The 22,813-nt window shown below is 51.8% G+C and overlaps 1 protein-coding gene across 4 annotated transcripts in view; it reads left to right on the forward strand.

The window, feature by feature from the left end:
- The window catches only part of EIF2B3 (eukaryotic translation initiation factor 2B subunit gamma), a 635,310-nt gene that overhangs the window by 591,549 nt on the left and 20,948 nt on the right, over positions 1-22,813 (forward strand). For all 4 annotated transcript variants that reach the window (XM_078671767.1, XM_078671768.1, XM_078671769.1 and 1 more), the window contains one exon: positions 1,267-1,370. In XM_078671767.1, the coding sequence (XP_078527893.1) occupies positions 1,267-1,370 (104 nt within the window). The remainder of the gene's footprint in view (positions 1-1,266; positions 1,371-22,813) is intronic.

Below are 22,813 nucleotides of genomic sequence, written 5' to 3' on the forward strand. Positions count from 1 at the left end.
GGGGCACCGCAAACACCCTATATCCCTAGAGTGGGCCCAGTTAATGCACGGATTCACACAGGCAACGAACCCGCAGGAGACACCGGCGGTCTCGCAGTCCCAGACCCGAACAGCTACTCCGGCCCCTACACCTCAGTGACACCGCAACCAAGTCAACTGAACACCACACAGATACAAACCCTGTGACCCCCGCCACCCAGCGCACGCTACTGACCTCCCACACATTACCGTAATATGCATTCAAAGATAACCGAAACCCCACAGCAGCGCAGTTGATAAACTCACGCTCCCCCCTGAATTCCTCTCTCCCAACAGGTTTGCTCCAACGGTTGGAAATGATAGAAAGTTTAAACTGGAAGGGATGTTCCCCCCTTCCAGAGGTTCATTGGGAATGCCTATAGCCACAGATGACATGGCAACACTGAAGGACACATATCACGACGGCCCCGTCGGTTATTCCAGAGACGACAGATTACATGTCAACATAACACAGGACAGCCATCACGCTAAGAGTGATGGGTCACTTACCACGGACAGTTCTTCACTATATTCAGGGGTAGGATACTGATGTTGCAGGAATATATTGTATGTACTAGTGACCAAACGGTTTCAGAACGATCGAACAGCACAAGATTACCATATGAGAATGTATTTCTGGCTCTTGCTGATATTGCGTACTCACAGTCATGCACAACTGTCATGCTGAATGTAAAAAACCCAATAAACAAATTTAAACAAAATAACTGTTTTGGTGTGGAGTGGTGTACATCTGCCACCGTGGGGTAGTGTCACTGTGGGGTGGTGGGGCTGTGTGACTGACCTGTAATGCATTGCTGGGGTGTACTGGTGTAGCTCCAGTGGTTTGGCTGGGTCACTCTGTGAAGAGTTGTAAAGGTGTGACCGTGGGCTGGTGCAGTTGGACTAAGCTGTATGGAAGTGGCAATAGTGGAGGGATGTTCCTGTGTGAGCGTGGAGTGGTGTAAGCTGTTTGGCTGTGAAGGATAAGGTGTGTGGCTTCAGAGTGGTGTGGCTGTGGAGATGTATCGCTGTCTAAGGGTGGAATGTGGCAGGTGCGTGTCTGAGCTGTCTGACCGTGGACAGTTGTCTCTGTGTGCATGTGCTCGTGTTTGGGTCGATGTGCTGTTTTGATGGCGCCTGTTTAGGCGCTGCCTGTATGAGTGCCTCAGATTTCCACGTCTTTGGTTCACAGTCACCTATTGCACATTAAACCCGCTGTCTGTGTTTGTCCCTTCTGCCCCATCACAGGTGCATTCTCCAAGGAAGCGTCATCTGCAGCAGCGCGGTGATCGAGAGAGGAGCAGACATCAGGGACTGCTTAATCGGAAGCGGGATCCGCATTGACGGGAAGTGTGAGTACCAGCCCACCCTGCGCTAGCAAATGTTCATTTCTTGGTTCATGGGTCTCAGTGCTCTCTCCCCTCAAAGAATGATGCACCCCAAGCCGCCCCTGAGCCATTGTGACCAGAGAGGGGGCCTGGCACCGCAGCCCTCCGACCACGTGTACCACTCGAACACTGTGAGGCGTGACTACACCTGGGCACACACACAGAGCTTTGCTATTACTCTAAGGTACCCCCTGTTTCTTTGAGGCCCAAGAGGAGGGGGAAGATAAATAAATACGAAATAGAACAACCTCTTGTCAGGCCTATCTGATTTAAAGAGTGGCAATAGCTCTACTCACAGTATTTACAATACAGCATAGATACACAAGCGAGAAAAGACTAACTTTCATTTGGATTGTGCTTTATTTATCAAAAACCAATATTTCTGTATCTTTGATTTTTTATATGTTTTTTCTTTATAAAAATGATTTTTTTCATTGGTAGATATATAACATAGAACATATTTCCAATGTTATTTCAAGGTAAAGAAAGAAAAACATATTCCTTTACTTCTCTGAACATGAATTATTGTTTCAATAACCCCCAAAAAAGAAACCCAAAAAGAAAAATCATTACATTCTCTCATTCATCCATTCTCACCTTTCATTCCTCTCAAACATACTAACTCTCATACTGTGCAAGCATATTCACAAAGAAACCACATCTGAGTCACATCCATGTAGATTGACACATCCTTTATTCAATATTGCAAGCTTCTAATATTTGGAGAAGACTCACAATCCCCTATCCAAGTCTACTGCCTTGAAATATCACTGCGGACTTATCCATCCCTTGGAAAACGAAAATCGTCTCTCACTTCTTTCAAGACATATACAGAGAACCCCCAGTTAATTTTAACGATGGAAACTGTACTTTCTTGGCCCTGAGGAAGGTTATAACATCTTGCTTTCACCGAAACGTGCGTACGCCAGCAATACACATCTGAGAATTCCACCCAAGAATCACGTCAAGAAAACGATTATTCAGAACCAAAATGACGGATTGATGTTTGTATATAAATTGATGAATGCACTGATATAAGACAAACAGAATTACTGTAATAGGATTCCTACTCAGATGTGGTTTATTTGTGAATATGCTTGCACAGTATGAAAGTTAGTATGTTTGAGAGGAATGAAAGGAGGGCGCAGCAGCTTTGCCTCCACCGACTCTGCATCAGCAAAGTAAGGATTGACCCATTCCTGGTGAGAAACCAATGCCACCTGCCTCTGGGCTCCCCCTGTAAGAAGCCAGCAATCCCCATCGAAATCCTCGATTCTTTGGTGCTACCCAGTGATCCAGCGGGCACCACCAATGGCAATAGAGCTCCTAATGCCCGAAGCTGGCCAGCACCCCACTCAGCTACTCTGACTTCCTAAGCTAACAGTAAGACTTCCTTGCTACCAGTAACTTGCATGTGAAAACTCAACCTATACGCATTATAGAAGCACTATTAGAAGGACACGTATCTCGGGGGCTAAAGACCCAGATTCTTTAATGCCCTCATACCATCTTAGAGAGCCCATCAGAACTGCCTTACCTTCAGGGCAGCACAAATGCCCAACTACTCCCAAAACAGCGAAAGTAACGAGAGTGGTTTGAGATTTAGATAAAAAAGCAGTATTTTAGGGGTCAAGAATGTAAGGAAGAATATGTGGAGAGAACGGAAAACGGGATTGTAGCGGAGTGAGTTGGTTGGGTGGGTCAAGTGAGTTATTGATGTAACTTTGTAACGAGGCTTTGAAACAATTGTCCTTTCTCATGTAAAGCACTCTGATACCTCCGGGTCTAGCCAGCGCTGTATAAAACTTTAGAAATAATCAAATAAAATAAATAAATAAAAATAGCAGGAATTCTATACACTGAAGGAAAGAAAGGCAACCAAGAGACAGGTCAGTAGGAGGATGGAGAGGATTGGTTAGTTATTGCCTTTGTGAGCTGGTCATCTATGACCACTGGGGATTTGAACTGTAGCCCGTGTGTACCAAAGAAAGATGGAGTCGCCTGACTGGAACCTGGAAGACCAGGACTGGGATAGGGTCAGATGGAGCACAGGAGTAGTTACCAAGCTTAAGGATGGTGATGATGCACTCTGTTGGAAAAGTAGGAGGAAGAAAGCAACAGTTTCCAATAATGATTTTTAAGAAGTAGGAAACAGATTCACCAGCAGGGAGGCTATTGTAGGTTATCATGGTATACAGCGAGTCAGGTGAAAGTTAAAAGCCATTGGGAGTGGATGGGAGTCACAGTTGGCAAAGTGACCATGCTATGACAAGAGCTGTTGTGAAGGCAGTAAGAGTTGGCTTGTGTTGCCAAGGAGTGTGGGGCTGCTGGATTCCATCTTTGTAAATGGATTGTATCTACTCTCTGAAGAAGCAGCTGGTTGTACTTGAGCATTACAAGAAGCGGGTGGACTGGAAGTACAGACATGCAGTGGGAGTTGAAGAATGGCGAAAGGATGCTCACGAGGGCGTTATATGAGCTGGAGCCCAGGCATAGAGCCAGGCCATGATGGCTCTTCCCTTGGCAGGCTAGGATTGAGATGGACGCCTCCTTTTGTTTTGCTATAGGGGTCTGAGTTGTTGGCGTGGCCAGAATGTGAGTCTGTGTATGTGCATTCGGGTTGGGTCATTGGCGAGAGGAGATAACATTTGTGAAGAAGAAATAAAATGCAGTCTAAATATTTGCAGCATGAGTGAGTGGAGGCAGAGTGAGGATTGGTTAGGGAATGGAACAAAAAAAGAGTTGGGCAAAAGTGAGGCCAATATCTTTGTCAAGGGTTTGAGAACTGGTATAACAAATGGGGGTGAGCAGCACACAAAGTCCAACACGCCAAAAGTTTTTAGAAAAGTCCCTTCTTCATTTCAAATTATTCGTGTTAAAAAGCATTCAATTCAAATCATCAGCCAACGCGTTTCGCTCCCACATAAGGAGTTTCCTCAGGGCTATCCGCAGGCGAAGCACATAAGCTCTTGTATTTCCAGCAAAAAGTAAACTAAAGGCGCTCCCACTGTTGTACATCAACCACTGTCCCGAGGGTTGTTACGAGTGCACCATCAATAATGAAACCGTCAGAAACATAGCATCTAGTCTTCAAACTGTCTCTTGTCACTATTAGCCAATTTCTTCATAACAGGCTGAACAATTCCTAGTGCTATATGTCCCTCATTTGTTCCGCGTCCGGGAGGAAAATGCAGTAGTGTGTATTTGGACGGGTGCTTTGATTGGACCCGCAAAATACTCAGTGGATGAAGGAGCAAGAGGTCAGTAGTGGGCGTATATGGCTGTAGGAGATTTGGTGATACAGAGGCTGTTTCTCGAGAGGTGCTTGTATTAAGCTTTTTGAGTAGAGGAGGAGTGTTCGTTGGTAGGAGTGGTATCATAGGAAAACAAACTGCAAAGGCATAGACTCGGAAATATTGACTGCCAAAATACGTACCAAACACAGCGATCTTCCAATAAAACTTTCCACTTGCACCTAAATCCACTTTCAGTCACTTGCCCCCAAATGTCATTGGATTCTGGTTAGTTAGTTAATTAACCCAGTGCTGGTGAGAACTGATTTAGGAATTTAAAACATGTTGAACGTTTCGTAGGGGTGTGTGGATTGAGTGTTATCAGTGGAACAAGACTTGGTGGCAGAACATTTCTTGTTGTAATCAGCAGGTTTCTGCTGGATGTGTTAGTCGAGGAGGTGAGATGGTAACTGGTTATGGAGTTAATTGACGGATTTGGACAGAAGGGGAGTGGACAGGTTGGTGTGCATGTGATGGACAGTGAGGTGAATTGTGGGGAGCAGGGAAAGATAGACTAGTTTGGGCGAGGTGGCAATGAAGGGCCTTGTCACTGTGACTACTTCCAGAGTGAAATGGAAGTTGAGGTTTAACGAGGAGCACCAATCTTACAATGTCATGGATTCCTCAGTAGAACTAGATGTAGAGGACAGAGGTAAGTGAAAGCTCTTAAGCGGCTGCACTACCGGTGGGGCAACTTACAGGAGTGCAAGGGGCAGCCATCACTCAATTGAGCAAAGTTCACTTTGGCTCTGGGGCACCTGTCACTCAATGCGGGACAGTTCACCAGAGTGCATTCATCATTAAGAGGGCACAGTTCACTCTTATCCTGGGGAACCAATCAATAAGTATTGTACAGTTTGTTCCGCACCCTGGTTCGCCACAAATCTGCGTGAAGAACTTAGGGATTAAAATTGACAGCTCCCTCTCCTTCCAACCTCAGATTCAAGCCCTAGTTGGGTCCTACTTCAGCGTGCTTTGCATGTTGAGAAAATGTCTACCTCTTCTATCTGAGTAGAAAGGTTGTGCAGGTTCTGATTACGTCGATACTCGAATATGGGAATGCTATGTACCTCGGTCTCCCAGACTATCTTCTTAACAGACTGCAGGTAGTGCAGACCTCGGCAGCGAGTCTGCTCGTCCGACTCCCACCTAGGTCCCACACGACCCCTCATCTGAGGGCCCTTCATTGGCTGCCAGGAAAAAAGAGGGTGTTCTTTAACCTCATCCATGCTGTTGATGAGCTCAGCTCGTCATGGAGTACAGCTGAGCTCCACTCGTGACGAGCTGAGCTCGTCACGGCCGTTGGAACGTTCGCACGCGGGGCTAATTTCCCCGCTGTGCAGAACGTTCTAAAAACGGGTGCGGCCGCGACGAGCTCAGCTCGTCATGAGGGCAGCTCAGCTTTGCCTCATGACGAGCTCAGCTCGTCGCCAGCATGGGGGCGCTGCGTGCGGCGCCCCCCCCCCCCGCACAGGGGGGAAAACACCCCGCAGCGAAGGGGTTTAGGCTATGGTCCTAATGCACAAGGCCTTGCACGTGACGGGCGCGTCATATCTCTGTGAGAGGATCAGCACATACATTCCAACATGCACCCTTCGCTCTGCTTCAGTGTACCTGGCAAGAGTGCCCAGCATCAATCGCCTTAGAATAGGTGGCAGATCCTTTTCCTACCTGGGACCACTCTATTGGAATACCTTCGCCTAGCACGCAGCCTGGATATTTTCAAGAGGAAACTAAAAACCTGGCTCTTTGACAGCTAATCTAGTTACCTGCTTGGTGTCCCACTGCCTGGCGCAGAGACACTCTGCTGAGTAGCTGTGCGCTTAACAAAACAGTATAACAATAATAACAATAACAGTTTGCCAAGGTGCTCGAGGGAACACATTATTCAAGGGGCACACTTCATTGGGCTGCAGGGGGCACACATCATTCAGTTGAGCTCAGTTCTCTATGGTGTTGGGGACGGGGCACTGCTTACTTAGTATATTAGAATTCACTAATCAATATAGTTCACCACAGTTAAGTATTGTTTGCAGTGTTCTGCATATCTGCGACTTGTGCAGGCCTTGCATAAGTGTCCAGGAAGTACAGCGATGTTAGGCGGGCTTGATGGCAGCCTGACTGTTGTATCTTTGGGCTACGAACCTTTTCCAGTTTCACCAATGGACATCGAGTCCTACAAGTAACTGCTGGGCGAGCTGGCTAGACAAGAGGCATAACCCTAGGTCCTGCAGCTCCTGCGTTGCAGGAGGTCCCCAGGCGCATTGAGCCCAAAAGCAATGAATATCTGTGAGACTAAGGGACCCTCTTCACATTTTGCAGGGGAGTCTCATTATTTTATGTTACACCACTAGGCCAGAAGGGTCCCTCCCTGCTTGAAGCTCCAGCTTCTGCTGTTTCCTTTCTTCGCCTGGCACAGCGAGTCCATTGCTCCACCTAAGCTTCTCTCCCTTCCTCTGATATTATTGGAAAACCTCCCCCTGTGTTCAATCTGATCATCACAGCATAGAGGCAAGAAAGAAACTTAGCAAGCCACCTTTTGAGGGCATCTGTTAACAACTATTGTTTGGAGGATTCAAATAGAAAAATCTCTTTGTTAATAAAAGCAGTCCCTACTTTGTGGTCAACTTACTACTTTTTAAATTGATGAAGGCTACTTTGAGGACTGTGCACAAATGTGAACTGTGGTATCTGACTTGCAGAGCATCTCTCCTTGAGACTGATGTCAACCAGAAGAGTGAGCGATAGATCAACATTTCCACTCTTTAAGTGGGGGGGATAATGGTACTCCGATCCATCAGACTTTTCTTCCTGACATGATGTCTGAGGTCCATTTGAATCTCACCGTCTACTTTGCAGCTTCTTTTTCACCTGCTGCTGTCATTTAGTACTGTTCATCTGTTACGGGTGCTTAGTTATTATCTAGGAAAGGCTAAATATTTTGTAGTTTCCAGACAGCTTCATGTGTTCCACAGACAATGAGCTATGGGACTGGTATAAGGGGGAGCTGCCTAGGCAATTGTTTACTTTTTAAATCTGTTTCCCAAAAATATTAGATCTTTCCCTATTTGTCGGAGAGCCCACCCCATAAGTGAGGGTATACTGAAGATAAAGAATGTTCAGATTCACAGCGATGTATGGTGTTCACGACCCATGCCCAAGACCATCCCCCAGTAGGAGAAATGCACTATGTTTTTGTAATAGTATAGTATAGGCATAATATTTAAACAAACAAAAACAGGAGAAAAAGAATAAAAAAGTCTCATATTAAAATTTTGATTTCAATGCCAGAGCCAATGTTTGAGTAGGCCATGTGTCCCTGGAATGTCTTTTTTGGTTAAAATGCCTCATTATGATCGATACCGCATAACAGCAGATTCTTCACCTTGTGAATATTCCCCAGGCATCCGACAGGATTTGGAAACTTTTCAAGCAGTACGCCTGCTTACCGGTAGGTGGTGTTGTGCGGCTCCATGCTGACATTGTTCTGCTCCGCGAGTGACGAGCAGAGCTGCATTTAAGTACAGGGTCGGACTAGGGCACAAAATAGGCCGGGCACCAAAATAAGGGTGCCTCCCACCATTAGTGAACCAGATAGCTAAAATAAAATAAAATATCTGGCACCATTCATGCCAGATATCAGGTGGCTGAGGCCCAAAGAAGATAATCTCAGACATGTGAAGGGCAGCAGAAGTATTTGACCTCCAATTGCTAATAATGGAGGTAAAAACTAGTGTGCTTGCAGAGGGTTTTCAACTGGGTCAGACGCACACGGAAACTCTATTGTTGTTTCATCTTAACAGACAATCGTTTGGGCACATGGGCAAAGCCATGCTCTAAGGCACCAGTTAACAGGAAAATAGCTTGGTGCCATCGTACCGTATGTGAGACCCAGAACTTTTTACTTAACATCCCGAGAGATTGGTAGTGCAGGCGTCCACAGGCTAGGTTCACCCTAAAGCCTCTCTACCCCACCCAACCCCCTGCCACTGCACCCACCTCCCCTGTGATCGTGAATCTAAGCACATCAATACTTTTTGCAAGCACATGTTCTCCTTCACTCTGCAGAGGCAATTTACCTCCTGGGTCGTCCCTCCTTTGCACATTGGAATTTTATTTGATTTGTGAAGTGTATGGCTGCTTCACAATGAAACATCCCAAAATATGGCACAAATATTCCCAGCAGTCCCTAATCTCTGGTAGTCTCTGAATCAAGTCAACCACTGAGGGTTCAACACCACCGGTTGCCTCCGTCGGGCAGTGGGTACTATAGAGGCACTCAGATACCATGCATGGATGAGGTCTGCGGGCTTCTATGGAATGTCAAGGCATCTATGATGAACATGCCCTTTGATGGCTTCTGTATGTTTGGCAAGAAAGCGTCTCAGCCCTGGAACGTTTTAAGCATAGAAGGACCTCCGCTTCAGTACCCTTTGGGCCACAGCCCCAGTAAGACAGTTTCACAGGCAATCTTACCCCCTCTGTGGCTCAAATTGTGGTTATCAATACTGACAACGTAACAACAGATATGCCACCTATCCAGAAAGCCTCCCAAACATTTCATGGCTAAGGCCATGGCTCCCAGAGGCAACACCCAGGACAGCAGGAGCAACGTGCAGTTCAGTCCCCCTCTCACCCAGCTGTCACCGTCATAAAACCACTATAGTGTGTCCTTCTCGACACACAGCCACCCTGTTGGAAGAAAGACCTGCCATTTTCTCCAGAGGTGGCAAGCGATCCTTCTGAACAAGTTGGTTCTTCAGATTGTCCATTGGGGCTATGCCATTCCATTCCTTTACACTCTACCAACCTTCCACCACCTTCAGGACGGCTGATGGAGGATCACCCGTCTATTCTGCAGCAGGAAGTGCAAGCCCTTAGGCCGAAGAGTCCATAGAGAGGGTTCCGGCATTAGAAGAAGGTATTGGATGTTACTCCTGTTATTTTCTGGTTATGGAGAAGGACAGTAGCCTTCTGTCCTGTTTTAGACCTTCAAGCTATTGATGCCTTCTTGTGAAAGGACAAATTGAAGATGTTTACCCTAGCTCAGGTTTTGTGTGCCCTGGAGACTAGATGGTAGCGTTGGACCAGCAGGATGCTTATTTCCACCTTCCCATATTGAAGGCCCACAGGTGCTACCTGCGGTTCACGGTAGGCTAGGAGCATTTTCAGCTCACTTTGCTCCTCTTTGGCCTTACCAGTGACCCTCAGGTGTTCTCCAAAGATATGCTTTAACTACCTTCATCACTTTTGTGATCCAGGGGCCACAGCCTTCCCAAAACTCGACGGCTGACTGTTGGAAGGCGGGCTTGCCCCCAGGTAATCGTCCAGATTACAGCAATTCTCCTACCATCACTGGGATTCACTTTCATGGTGCCAAAGTCACACCTAGCTCCTTCGCAGATGCTCCCATTCATCAGCGATAATCTGGACACAATGCACTTTTGTGACTTTTCCCCCAGAGCAGAGATTTCAGGACATTTGGACTATGATCCCGATGTTTCTGCCTCTTTGTTGGATCTCAGTGAGGATGACTCTGAGGCTGCTGGGATTACTGGCCTGCTACATCTTGCTGGTGTTATATTCCAGATGGCACGTGTGTGCTTTGCATTGGGACCTGAAGTCTCCTGGGGGACAGCACCAATGGGATAGTCCAATCATGTTCAAACTTAAGAGAAAAACCTGCTGTGGTGACTACTGGTTTACAATTGTCAGTCCTGGGCAGGCCCCTCTCCTTACCCTATCCAGTATTGTATCACTTCTGGGTTGGGGAGGCCATCTGGAAGAGGTGGAGATCAGAGGCCTCTGGCCTAGTCCCACATAAATCTTCTGAAGCTGCGGACAATTCACTTGGTGTTAAAAGCCTTCCTGTCCACTACCAGAGGGAGATTGGTATAGGTGCTCACAGACAACACCACTTCCATGTCTTACTGCATCAATAAATGCGGGTTGATGCCATGGGCCTTGTGCCAAGAGGCGTTGCACTTCTGGAAGTGGCTGGAGTGTCAAGGGATTTTCATGGTGGTATACCACCTTGCAGGATCTTTAAACACCGAGGGGGTACGGGTCTCTTCCGAGAATGGGGAGAACCCTTGCTTGATCTTTTCGCCACAGCAAAGAAAGCATAGTCAGCACATTCGCTGAATAAAGTTCCTATGACTCTTGGAGACTCATTACACATAGAGTGGAGCTCGGGACTCGTTTATGCCTTCCTGATGCTACTTCTCCTGCCCACAGTTCTGAAGAAGATCAGGGCCCAAGAATCGAGTTAACTATGGCTACTTAATCCCAAAGCATGACTTGCAATTTGTGCAGGACTGCTGCAAAAGAAAATTCTCCTGAAGCACCAGCTTGATTGGAGGACAGCTGCTCATGCCCAAAATCGGACAAGGAGAGTGTGGTACCCGTATTACTTGGGCATAAGCATCTGTCCTCCGATCAAGCTGGAGCTTCAGGAGAATTTTCTTTGCAGAAGTCCTGCACAAATTGCAAGTCATGCTTTGGGATTGAGCAGCCATAGTTAACTCAATTTGACCTCCCTTCTGAAGTTGTTGTCATCTTGTTGGAGAGGAGTCCTCCTACAAAATCTGTACATGTCAGCCATTGGGACAAATGTGTGGCTTGGTGCGGCACCCATCAGATTGATCCACTACAAGCCTAACTACCTGAAGTGTTGCTAATTGTATTATTCCTGGCCCAGCAAGAACTTGCTTTGGGCATGGTTAAAGGTTCTTTGTCTAGTTTTTTAGCTTTATGTGATTGCCTTCTTTATTTAAAACACCTTTTTTTCTTAACAGGTGTTCAACTGTTTTTCCCTCATAAGCCTTTCGTTACACCACACTGGGACTTGAATTAAGTCTTCACTTTTTTTATGTACACTCACCTTGAGCCACTGCACAGCCGTCCTTTGTAACTTCTTATTCTATAGACCGTCTTTCTCATTGCCATAACATTGGCTCAGCATGTGAGCGAGCTGTAGTCTCTCTCTGTCAATCTACAACTCACTACATTCTTCCCGGACAATCTATGTTGAGGACCAGAACTTCTTCTCCTTCAGAAGGGGTCACTCTGTTTCATGTCAGGCAGGCTATCGCCATTCTAACCTTCTTTGCTCCATCTCTTCCCTCTACGGAGGCAGAGAGACTTGATCATTTAGATCCTTAGAGAGCATTCATTTCTTCATTGATTGTACCAATGAACACTGGGTGGATGATCAGCTCTTTGTTGGATTGTAAGTAGCAAAGAATGCCTCTGATGGATTGTTCTCTACATCAGAATCTGCTACGTACGGGCTACGAAGCAACCTCCAGAAGGCTTGCGGGCTCAATCTACAAGATCTAAGGCTGCTACCAACATGTTGGGACACGGAGTACCTGCTCTGGATATTTACCAGCCTGCTACATAAGTGTCAGTCCATATGTTCATGACGCACTATTGCGTGGACAGTCATATCTGTCAAAAATGACATTTTGGCAACTTGGTCCTATGGTCTGAGCCAGCTCACTCGCCCACCATCTGGGAGGTACCTCTTTGGTATCCAAAAAGTGAGGAATCTGCGGTTAGAAGTATCATCAGAAGTTATTGCCTTTGGTAGTGCTCTTTCTAGTAATTACTTTATCCAACTGCAGAATCCAGTCTGTCCCTCCCACCTTCTCATTCTGTGAACTGGATTCTTTTCCTCCTATTTAGGTCCCAAGTTTAGAGTAACCTTGTGCAGAGTTTGCGGAGTTGCTAAGCGAAGTGCAAAAAAAACGTTGTTGCGCTGCTCATAGCTCCGCAAGCGGTGGAGTACGGTAGAAAAATGCCGTTCGCGGTGATTGCACAGTGTAGGATGCTTGTCCGCACTGTGCAATCATTGCGAACCGCACCATGCACAGCACAAGCTTAGCTTTTCTGTCACTCAAGTAGATTTTTACTCGAGCAGCAGCTTTCTCAACGCGAACGGGCAGTTTCTCAACGCGAGAGGTCGCAAGCATTCGCGACCACTCGCAATGAGAAACCTTACCCCCCCACCCCCGCGTTGAGAAATCTCGCCGAGAGGTTTATTTTCCACGCTCGTGCTTGCTAACTTGATGTTGGCGATCGTGAATGAGGAAAAATCTCTACGGGAGGTGGATTTTCCACACCCGTGCTCACCAACTTGACATTGGTGAACTCGAGCAAGGACAAAATCTCTGCTCTGCTGCGTGAAGTGGAGTTTTTCAGAACTCTGCGTAACGCAGAGTGCTGGAAACTCCGCAAACCCCGTGAGCGGAGAGGAGTTCACCGCCCAGGGTCTGCAGACTGGTCAAACCAATATGGTGCTGGGCTAAGGTTCCGGGGACACGGACACCCTAGAAAGCAACTGACGTCAGCACACATGGGTGTCAATTCTATGCTGCCCCGCTTGTCTCTTCCGAAGCAGAATGACATTGGCACATAGCCGCACAGCACCACCTACTGGCATGCAGGAGTACTGTTCAAAAGGTTTCTGGATCCAGTCTCATGCCTGGAGAATATTCAAAAAGGGGTATTTTTTCCTCCTTTTCAGGGGGACGACTTCTTTGAAGTCTACTGTGTTTGAGAGGTTCTTGTAACATTTTATTTTTGTTTTGTTTCTGTAGTTTTTAAATAGTGCAAACCAAACACACAAATGGGTGTGAAGCGTTTTTACAGTATTAGGATGTAGATTTATACCATCGTGAGCAAGGAAAGGTTCAGTAGACATCTGTAATGTAGCAATAAACAAGTTGTAGTACCTCTTTATCTGAGAGTAGCTCTGTTGCTAGTTTTTGTTTTGTAGAGATCTTGTAGTGTAGTTCCTATATACCTAAAAGGCTCTGCGCATTTGAATAATATACACTATAGTTTTGACATAGGACTGAGGTCAGTATGTCTCTATCGAGTACATTAAACTTAAATACTTGTGTGTGCCAGCTAACTCAAAGGTCACTAAAAACTTCTCGAATAAACAAGAAGGAATTTGTTTCTGACAACCGCATAAACATGACAACTTTGCTTCCCTTTATTATCGAAACAGTCTCAGAATCGTGGAAACAATAGATAAGTTTCACGCAGTCAACCGTGCATGCTTCGTTTCTACAGAGTTTGCACAAAAATAGAGAGACGGGCGTTTCAATAAAAAGGGTTTATTAAGCAGTCTTATTTCTCATGCAAGAGATATGAACTGTTACAATCGTAAGACAGAATGCGAAGTATAATACGTACAGCGTTAGCAGTAAGATAAAGTAATACTGCAATAGCATGGCTTGTAGCTATGACATATATTCATAAAAATACATACATGTAAATGTAAATGTACAGGAATTTATATAGCGCAAATCACCGAGCGGTTTCTAAGCGCTTGCTTAGGGAACCCGTCCTGGTATTCCCCTGTGAGATAACCCCTGCAGGGTATCCGCAAGGTGAAAGCCAGGCATCCCGCCGCGAGGGGCCGTTGTGGAGATTAAGCAAGCTATTGCCCAGAGTCGCAGAGTGTGAACCCGTGAATCGAGTAGGCACCGGAGCGAGAATTGTCGAGTCCATGGACATTTTAGGACTCAAGACCCCGCCGAGCTGGGAATTGAACCCTGGTCCCGGGCTGACCTCTGCTTCCAGGTCTGCCTCCTCTAACCAGTGAGCCACACTTCTCCACTGAATAAATAACACAGGCTAAAATACTCATCTGGTGCTTCTAAAATAATCCTACCCCAGTGTACCTAACCTAAGAGTAGTACGAGGGAAGAAGTAGGTGCTTGTTTAGCTATAGTCTAGTTTATCCAAGAGTTGCCAAAAGTTTCTCTAGGTTCTAGTCCGCTCCATACCTTAGAATGAGTGAGGTTGGAATCTCTAACACCCCGCAAAGGGAGTCAGAAACACTGGAGCTGGATTGTCTGTGAGGAGGATGACAGCGTCTGGTCAGTACGTCTGGCGGGGACTTGACTTCCTTCCGAACTTGCCGTGGTAAGCCGCATTGTGAAAGTAGGCAGCCGAAACGTAGTTTGCCATGGCAAGTGAAGGTATATTTATACCTTGAAGGTGTTTAGGAATGCCAGTATTGACGTACAAGTCTGGTATAAGAACGTCATGAATGAACCCCTAAGGAATAGATGTTCATGCATAATAAATGAGTTCTTGGAGAAATCAATATCCAGGCATGGGGAAGTCCTAAAGGCTTAAGAGTCTGGTTTTCCAAGAACGAGTTGTGACAAAGATGAACGGATGTAGTTGACCATGCCTGTATTTGGTTACCATGAGCAATGCCTAAATAACGGCTGGATTTATATGCCTAAATAAGGGCAATGTAAATTGTACCTATATAAGGGCATAAATGACGAAATCTGTATACAGTATCTAAATCGATACACAACAATCTGAGGCAGTCTGTGCGCTGGGATCAACAGGTGAGATTTAACATCAGCGTACAGAGGGGGGGTAGCTATCAATGGTGCAGCAGGTGCAGTGACATCGGGACCCAGATGTGTCAGAGGCTTACTTCACCTCAATTAGTAGCTGTGTTTTTTACTACACAACCAGATGGCCCAATGCCCTTGCTTCTATTAGGGCCCATTGCGCTCTTGATAGAGCACTGAAGTACAGATACAAATACAACTGTATACAGCCCACATAGGATCAAAACAAAGAAAACACCCTTCCAGCCACACACCCTACGCGGCCTAGCGTGCTACCAATGTAGGCTAGCGCTTCAGTGCCCCACATAGGGGTAGTAGTACGCGCTATATAAATGATGTACATAGTTTTCTTGGGGGGGGGGGATTAGAGGACACCTCCCATATTCACAAGCGACTCCCTCCATCTGCTTCAAACAAGGTTTCTTCTTGTTTATGAAAATGTTCTCTGCGGGAATCTCTTGGGTGAAATAATGGGAACACTCCGAGCCGCTCCCCATTAACAATCTTACTTTTTCTTAACAAATCTGATGTTTTTAAAAGAAAAAAGGACAGTCTTGGCGTTTAAACTAAACGCATGGGCCTCGTTTGCATGATCTTGGAAGGAGGTCCTGTCTCTTTTCATGTCCCTGGCGTTTCTTTGCGGTGGTTTCCTCACAGGCATTTGAAGTGGTGGAGGCAGTGAGCATCAGAGGGCTTTAGACAGAACTTTCATCATTCCAGCAGGAGGCGCGTAAAATGACACACATGTACAAGCTGCTCTGGAGAGAGATGAAAAGAAGGGATCTTTTTAAATCAAGTGCCAATGCTGGGGCTACACTCCAGGTTCCAACTTCATTTCCCTTTATTTTTATTTATTTTTAATTCTTTTTATTTCCATTCTTGTGTTGTCCTTCCTCTCAGTATCTGTTCACAGTATCCCCCTCTCTCTCTCTTCTCGTTTGTTTTTCTTCATTTCTGCATTTCCTACTTCCATTAAATGTTATGTTTCTTGTATTTGTTCCCACTTTTCAGTTCTTACCTTCTTTGTATTTTCCTTTTTCATACATCCATTGTTTTCTTTTTTCCTCCTTTTTCGTTGTTTTGTTTTAACCTTTTGTTCCTTTTCCCTTGATTGTCGGTCTTGTAATTTCTTTGCTTCTTTTTTTCGCTTAGTCTTTTCATGTTGTTTCCTCTCCGTTTCCTTCTTTTTTCCCCCTCTTTCTCTCTCACTTCGCCCCTATTGCAGGAGCTCGGGTGCACAGCAGGCGCTTTCATGGCCGGCACAATAGAGCAGTGATACTTTGCCAGGGACTGTTTTCTGTTTTATTTTACAGGGTTTATAAAACAGTCTGCGTAATTGAGTAAGTAAACTGCCTGTTTGCTGCAGCCCCGAGGGCTGATTCTTCGTGGTGGGTCTTGGTCCCAGGCCCCACAGTGGTTTGCTCCCCCCACTCTTTTGAGGGCACTTGTGCATTTAGGTGAAGCGATGACAAGCTGCCCGAGGACGGGGAGGCGGGAGCCCGGGGGAGGCGAGTGATGCTCTCTGCTGCTCCTGGGTTGCGGCTGACGCTCCTACAATCAAGGACCCGAGGGTCTCCACGGGTATACCTGCACGGGGCCACCTGCACGGGGCCCTCCGGTACCACCTGCACCGGGCCCTCCGGTACCACCTGCCAGGGGCCCACCTTCCCGGGGCCCTCCGGTACCACCTGCACGGGACCCTCCGGTTACACCTGCACGGGACCCTCCGGTACCACCTGCACGGGACCCTCCGGTACCACCTGCACGGGACCCTCCGGTACCACCAGCACGGGACCCTCCGGTACCACCTGCACCGGGCCCTCCGGTACCACCTGCCAGGGGCCCTCCGGTACCACCTGCCAGGGGCCCACCTGCACGGGGCCCTCCGGTACCACCTGCACCGGGCCCTCTGGTACCACCTGCACGGGACCCTCCGGTACCACCTGCCAGGGGCCCACCTGCCCGGGGCCCTCCGGTACCACCTGCACGGGACCCTCCGGTACCACCTGCACGGGACCCTCCGGTACCACCTGCACGGGGTCCTCCGGTACCACCTGCACGGGACCCTCCGGTACCACCTGCACGGGACCCTCCGGTACCACCTGCACGGGGTCCTCCGGTACCACCTGCACGGGACCCTCCGGTACCACCTGCCAGGGGCCCACCTGCCCGGGGCCCTCCGGTACCACCTGCACGGGACCCTCCGGTACCACCTGCACGGGACCCTCCGGTACCACCTGCACGGGACCCTCCGGTACCACCTGCACGGGGTCCTCCGGTACCACCTGCACGGGACCCTCCGGTACCACCTGCCAGGGGCCCACCTGCCCGGGGCCCTCCGGTACCACCTGCACGGGACCCTCCGGTACCACCTGCACGGGACCCTCTGGTACCACCTGCACGGGACCCTCCGGTACCACCTGCACGGGGCCCTCCGGTACCACCTGCACGGGGCCCTCCAGTACCACCTGCATGGGGCCCTCCGGTACCACCTGCACGGGGCCCTCCGGTACCACCTGCACGGGGTCCTCCGGTACCACCTGCACGGGGCTCTCCCTTACCACCTGCACGGGACCCTCCGGTACCACCTGCACGGGGTCCTCCGGTACCACCTGCACGGGGTCCTCCGGTACCACCTGCACGGGGCTCTCCCTTACCACCTGCACGGGACCCTCCGGTACCACCTGCACGGGACCCTCCGGTACCACCTGCACGGGACCCTCCGGTACCACCTGCACGGGGCCCTCCGGTACCACCTGCACGGGGTCCTCCGGTACCACCTGCACGGGGCTCTACCTTACCACCTGCACCGGGCCCTCCAGTACCACCTGCACGGGACCCTCCGGTACCACCTGCACGGGACCCTCTGGTACCACCTGCACGGGACCCTCCGGTACCACCTGCACGGGACCCTCCGGTACCACCTGCACGGGACCCACCGGTACCACCTGCACGGGGCCCTCCGGTACCACCTGCACGGGGCCCTCCGGTACCACCTGCACGGGACCCTCCGGTATCACCTGCACGGGACCCTCCGGTACCACCTGCACGGGGCCATCCGGTACCACCTGCACGGGGCCCTCCGGTACCACCTGCACGGGACCCTCCGGTACCACCTGCATGGGACCCTCTGGTACCACCTGCACCGGGCCCTCCGGTACCACCTGCACGGTGCCCTCCGGTACCACCTGCACCATCCGGTACCACCTGCACGGGGCCCTCCGGTACCACCTGCACGGGGTCCTCCGGTACCACCTGCACGGGGCTCTCCCTTACCACCTGCACTGGGGCCCTCCGGTACCACCTGCACCGGGCCCTCCGGTACCACCTGCACGGGACCCTCCGGTACCACCTGCACGGGACCCACCGGTACCACCTGCACGGGGCCCTCCGGTACCACCTGCACGGGGCCCTCCGGTACCACCTGCACGGGACCCTCCGGTACCACCTGCACGGGACCCTCCGGTACCACCTGCACGGGGCCATCCGGTACCACCTGCACGGGGCCCTCCGGTACCACCTGCACGGGACCCTCCGGTACCACCTGCATGGGACCCTCTGGTACCACCTGCACCGGGCCCTCCGGTACCACCTGCACGGTGCCCTCCGGTACCACCTGCACCATCCGGTACCACCTGCACGGGGCCCTCCGGTACCACCTGCACGGGGTCCTCCGGTACCACCTGCACGGGGCTCTCCCTTACCACCTGCACTGGGGCCCTCCGGTACCACCTGCACCGGGCCCTCCGGTACCACCTGCACGGGACCCTCCGGTACCACCTGCACGGGGCCCTCCGGTACCACCTGCACTGGGGCCCTCCGGTACCACCTGCACCAGGCCCTCCGGTACCACCTGCACCGGGCCCTCCGGTACCACCTGCACGGGACCCTCCGGTACCACCTGCACGGGGCCCTCCGGTACCACCTGCACTGGGGCCCTCCGGTACCACCTGCACCAGGCCCTCCGGTACCACCTGCACGGGACCCTCCGGTACCACCTGCACGGGGCCCTCCGGTACCACCTGCACGGGGCCATCCGGTACCACCTGCACCGGGCTCACTTGTACCTTCTGCACCGGGCCCTCCGGTCCCACCTTCCCCGGGCCCTGCAGTACCACCTGCCCCGGGCCCTGCGGTACCACCAGCCCCGGGCCCTGCGGTACCACCTGCCCCGGGGCCTGCGGTACCACCTGCCCCGGTCCCTCCGGTACCACCTGCCCCGTCCCTCCGGTACCACCTGCCCCGGTCCCACCTGCACGGGGCCCCTCCGGTACCACCTGCACGGGGCCCCTCCGGTACCGCCTGCAAGGGGCCCCTCCGGTACCGCCTGCAAGGGGCCCTCTGGTACCACCAATACCGGGCTCTCTGGTACCACCAGCACCGGGCTCTTTAGTACCACCTGTACTGGGCCCTCGGTTACCACCCACTCTGAGCCCTCCGGTACCACCTGCGCTGGGCCATCCGGTACCACCTGCGCTGGGCACTCCGATACCACCTGCGCTGGGCACTCCGATACCACCTGCGCTGGGCACTCCGATACCACCTGCGCTGGCACTCCGATACCACCTGCACTCTGGGCCCTCTGGTACCACCTGCACTGGGCCCTCCGGTACCACCTGGACTGTGTACTCCGGTACCACCCGCACTGGCCCTCCGGTACCACCTGCAGTGGGCCATCCGGTACGACCTGCACTGGGCCATCCGGTCCCACCTTCCCCGGGCCCTGCGGTACTACCTGCCCCGGGCCCTGCGGTACCACCTGCCCCGGGCCCTGCGGTACCACCTGCCCCGGGGCCTGCGGTACCACCTGGCCCGGTCCCTCCGGTACCACCTGCCCCGGTCCCACCTGCACTGGGCCCCTCCGGTACCACCTGCACGGGGCCCCTCCGGTACCGCCTGCAAGGGGCCCCTCCGGTACCGCCTGCAAGGGGCCCTCTGGTACCACCAATACCGGGCTCTCTGGTACCACCAGCACCGGGCTCTCTGGTACCACCTGTACTGGGCCCTCGGTTACCACCCACTCTGAGCCCTCCGGTACCACCTGCGCTGGGCCATCCGGTACCACCTGCGCTGGGCACTCCGATACCACCTGCGCTGGGCACTCCGATACCACCTGCGCTGGGCACTCCGATACCACCTGCGCTGGCACTCCGATACCACCTGCACTCTGGGCCCTCTGGTACCACCTGCACTGGGCCCTCCGGTACCACCTGGACTGTGTACTCCGGTACCACCCGCACTGGCCCTCCGGTACCACCTGCAGTGGGCCATCCGGTACGACCTGCACTGGGCCATCCGGTACCACCTGCACTGGGCCAATCGGTACCACCTGCACTGGGCCATCCGGTACCACCTGCACTGGGCCATCCGGTACCACCTGCACTGGGCCCTCCGGTACCACCTTCACTGGGGCCTTCACAACCACCTGCACGGGCCCTCTGGTACCACCTGCACTGGGCCCTCTGGTACCACCCGCACTGGGTCCTCAGGTACCACCTGCACTGGGCCATCCGATGCCACCTGCACTGGGCCATCTGATGCCACCTGCACTGGGCCATCCGATGCCACCTGCACTGGGCCATCCGATGCCACCTGCACTGGGCCATCCGATGCCACCTGCACTGGGCCATCTGATACCACCTGCACGGGGCCCTCCGGTACCACCTGCACTGGGGCCCTCCGGTACCACCTGCACTGGGGCCTTCACAACCACCTGCCCAGGCCCCACCGGCACTGGGCCCTCGGTTACCACTGGCACTGGGCCCTCGGTTACCACTGGCACTGGGCCCTCGGTTACCACCGGCACTGGGCCCTCGGTTACCACCGGCACTGGGCCCTCGGTTACCACCGGCACTGGGCCCTCGGTTACCACCGGCACTGGGCCCTCGGTTACCACCTGCACTGGGCCCTCTGGTACCACCTGCACTGAGCCATCCGATGCCACCTGCACTGGGGCCTTCACAACCACCTGCACGGGCCCCACCGGCACTGGGCCCTCAGTTACCACCGGCACTGGGCCCTCGGTTACTACCGGCACTGGGCCCTCGGTTACCACCGGCACTGGGCCCTCGGTTACCACTGGGCCCTCGGTTACCACTGGCACTGGGCCCTTCACAACCACCTGCAGTGGGCCCTTCACAACCACCTGCACTGGGTCCTCTGTTACCACCCGCACTGGGCCACCCGTTGCCACCCGCACTGGGCCACCCCTTACCACCCGCACTGGGCCACCCTTACCACCCGCACTGGGCCACCCTTACCACCCGCACTCGGCCACCCCTTACCACCCGCACTCGGCCATCCCTTATTTATTTATTTATTTATTTGAGTTTTATATAGCGCTGGCTAGACCCAGAGGTATCAGAGCGCTTTACATAAGGATCCACAAATTACACCAGTTACAAGTTGCATCAGTTACAAGAATACATTTCAAGCGCGTCGGAAGACGGAATAAATGGAGGTTAGAAGGGTAAGTGGGTGGGTTAAAGGTATAGGAGGGAGATAGGATGGATGGAGAGACGAAGGTCATCCCTTACCACCAGCATTGGGCCATCCCTTACCACCAGCACTGGGCCACCCGTTGCCACCCGCACTGGGCCACCCGTTGCCACCCGCACTGGGCCACCCGTTGCCACCAGCACTGGGCCACCCGTTGCCACCCGCACTTTCCACCTGGAGGACCACCTGCCCCCCATTACCGGTACCACCTGCCCCAGCCAACCTCACTCAAGGTCCAACGCATTAGTCAGGACAGAGGTCAAGCAGTCCTCCACCCGACCTCTCACTCTCTCCTTCGCGATCAGTTACTCCGACTCCCTCTCGCGCACTGCCAGTCTTTTATACACTCTGCTTCTGGACTCCAAGAAGCGCACAGCATCAGTGTGCCACGCACTCTTATTCCCTCTCTATATCGCCTACTCTCACCACTCTCTCGTCCTCCTCTCTCTCTCGGCCTCCTCTCGCTAGTCCTCCTCTCTCTCTCTCGTCCTCTCTCTCGCCCTCCTCTCTCTCGCCCTCCTCTCTCTAGTCCTCCTCTTTCTCATCCCTCTCTCTCGTCCTCTCTCTCTCTCGTCCTCTCTCTTTCCGCTCTCTCACGTTATCCTCTCTCTCCGCTCACTCTCTCGTTCTCTCTCTTTCCGCTCTCTCTCGTTATCCTCTCTCTCTCGTCCCTCTCTCTCTCGTCCCTCTCTCTCTCTCGGCCTCCTCTCTCTCTCTCGGCCTCCTCTCTCTCTCTCTGCCTCCTCTCTCTCTCTCGCCCTCCTCTCTCTCTCTCTCTCTCGCCCTCCTCTCTCTCTCGCCCTCCTCTCTCTCTCGCCCTCCTCTCTCTCTCTCTCTCTCGCCCTCCTCTCTCTCTCTCTCTCTCGTCCCTCTCTCTCTCTCGGCCTCCTCTCTCTCTCTCGGCCTCCTCTCTCTCTCTCTGCCTCCTCTCTCTCTCTCGCCCTCCTCTCTCTCTCTCTCTCTCGCCCTCCTCTCTCTCTCTCTCTCTCGCCCTCCTCTCTCTCTCGCCCTCCTCTCTCTCTCGCCCTCCTCTCTCTCTCTCTCTCTCGCCCTCCTCTCTCTCTCGCCCTCCTCTCTCTCTCGCCCTCCTCTCTCTATCTCTCTCGCCCTCCTCTCTCTAGTCCTCCTCTCTCTCGTCCTCTCTTTTTCCGCTCGCTCTCTCTCGTAATCCTCTCTCTCTTTCCGCTCTCTCTCTCTCGTAATCCTCTCTCTCTTTCCGCTCTCT

This window comes from Lissotriton helveticus, chromosome 1_2, assembly GCF_964261635.1.
Source record: "Lissotriton helveticus chromosome 1_2, aLisHel1.1, whole genome shotgun sequence".
Lineage (NCBI taxonomy): Eukaryota > Metazoa > Chordata > Amphibia > Caudata > Salamandridae > Lissotriton > Lissotriton helveticus.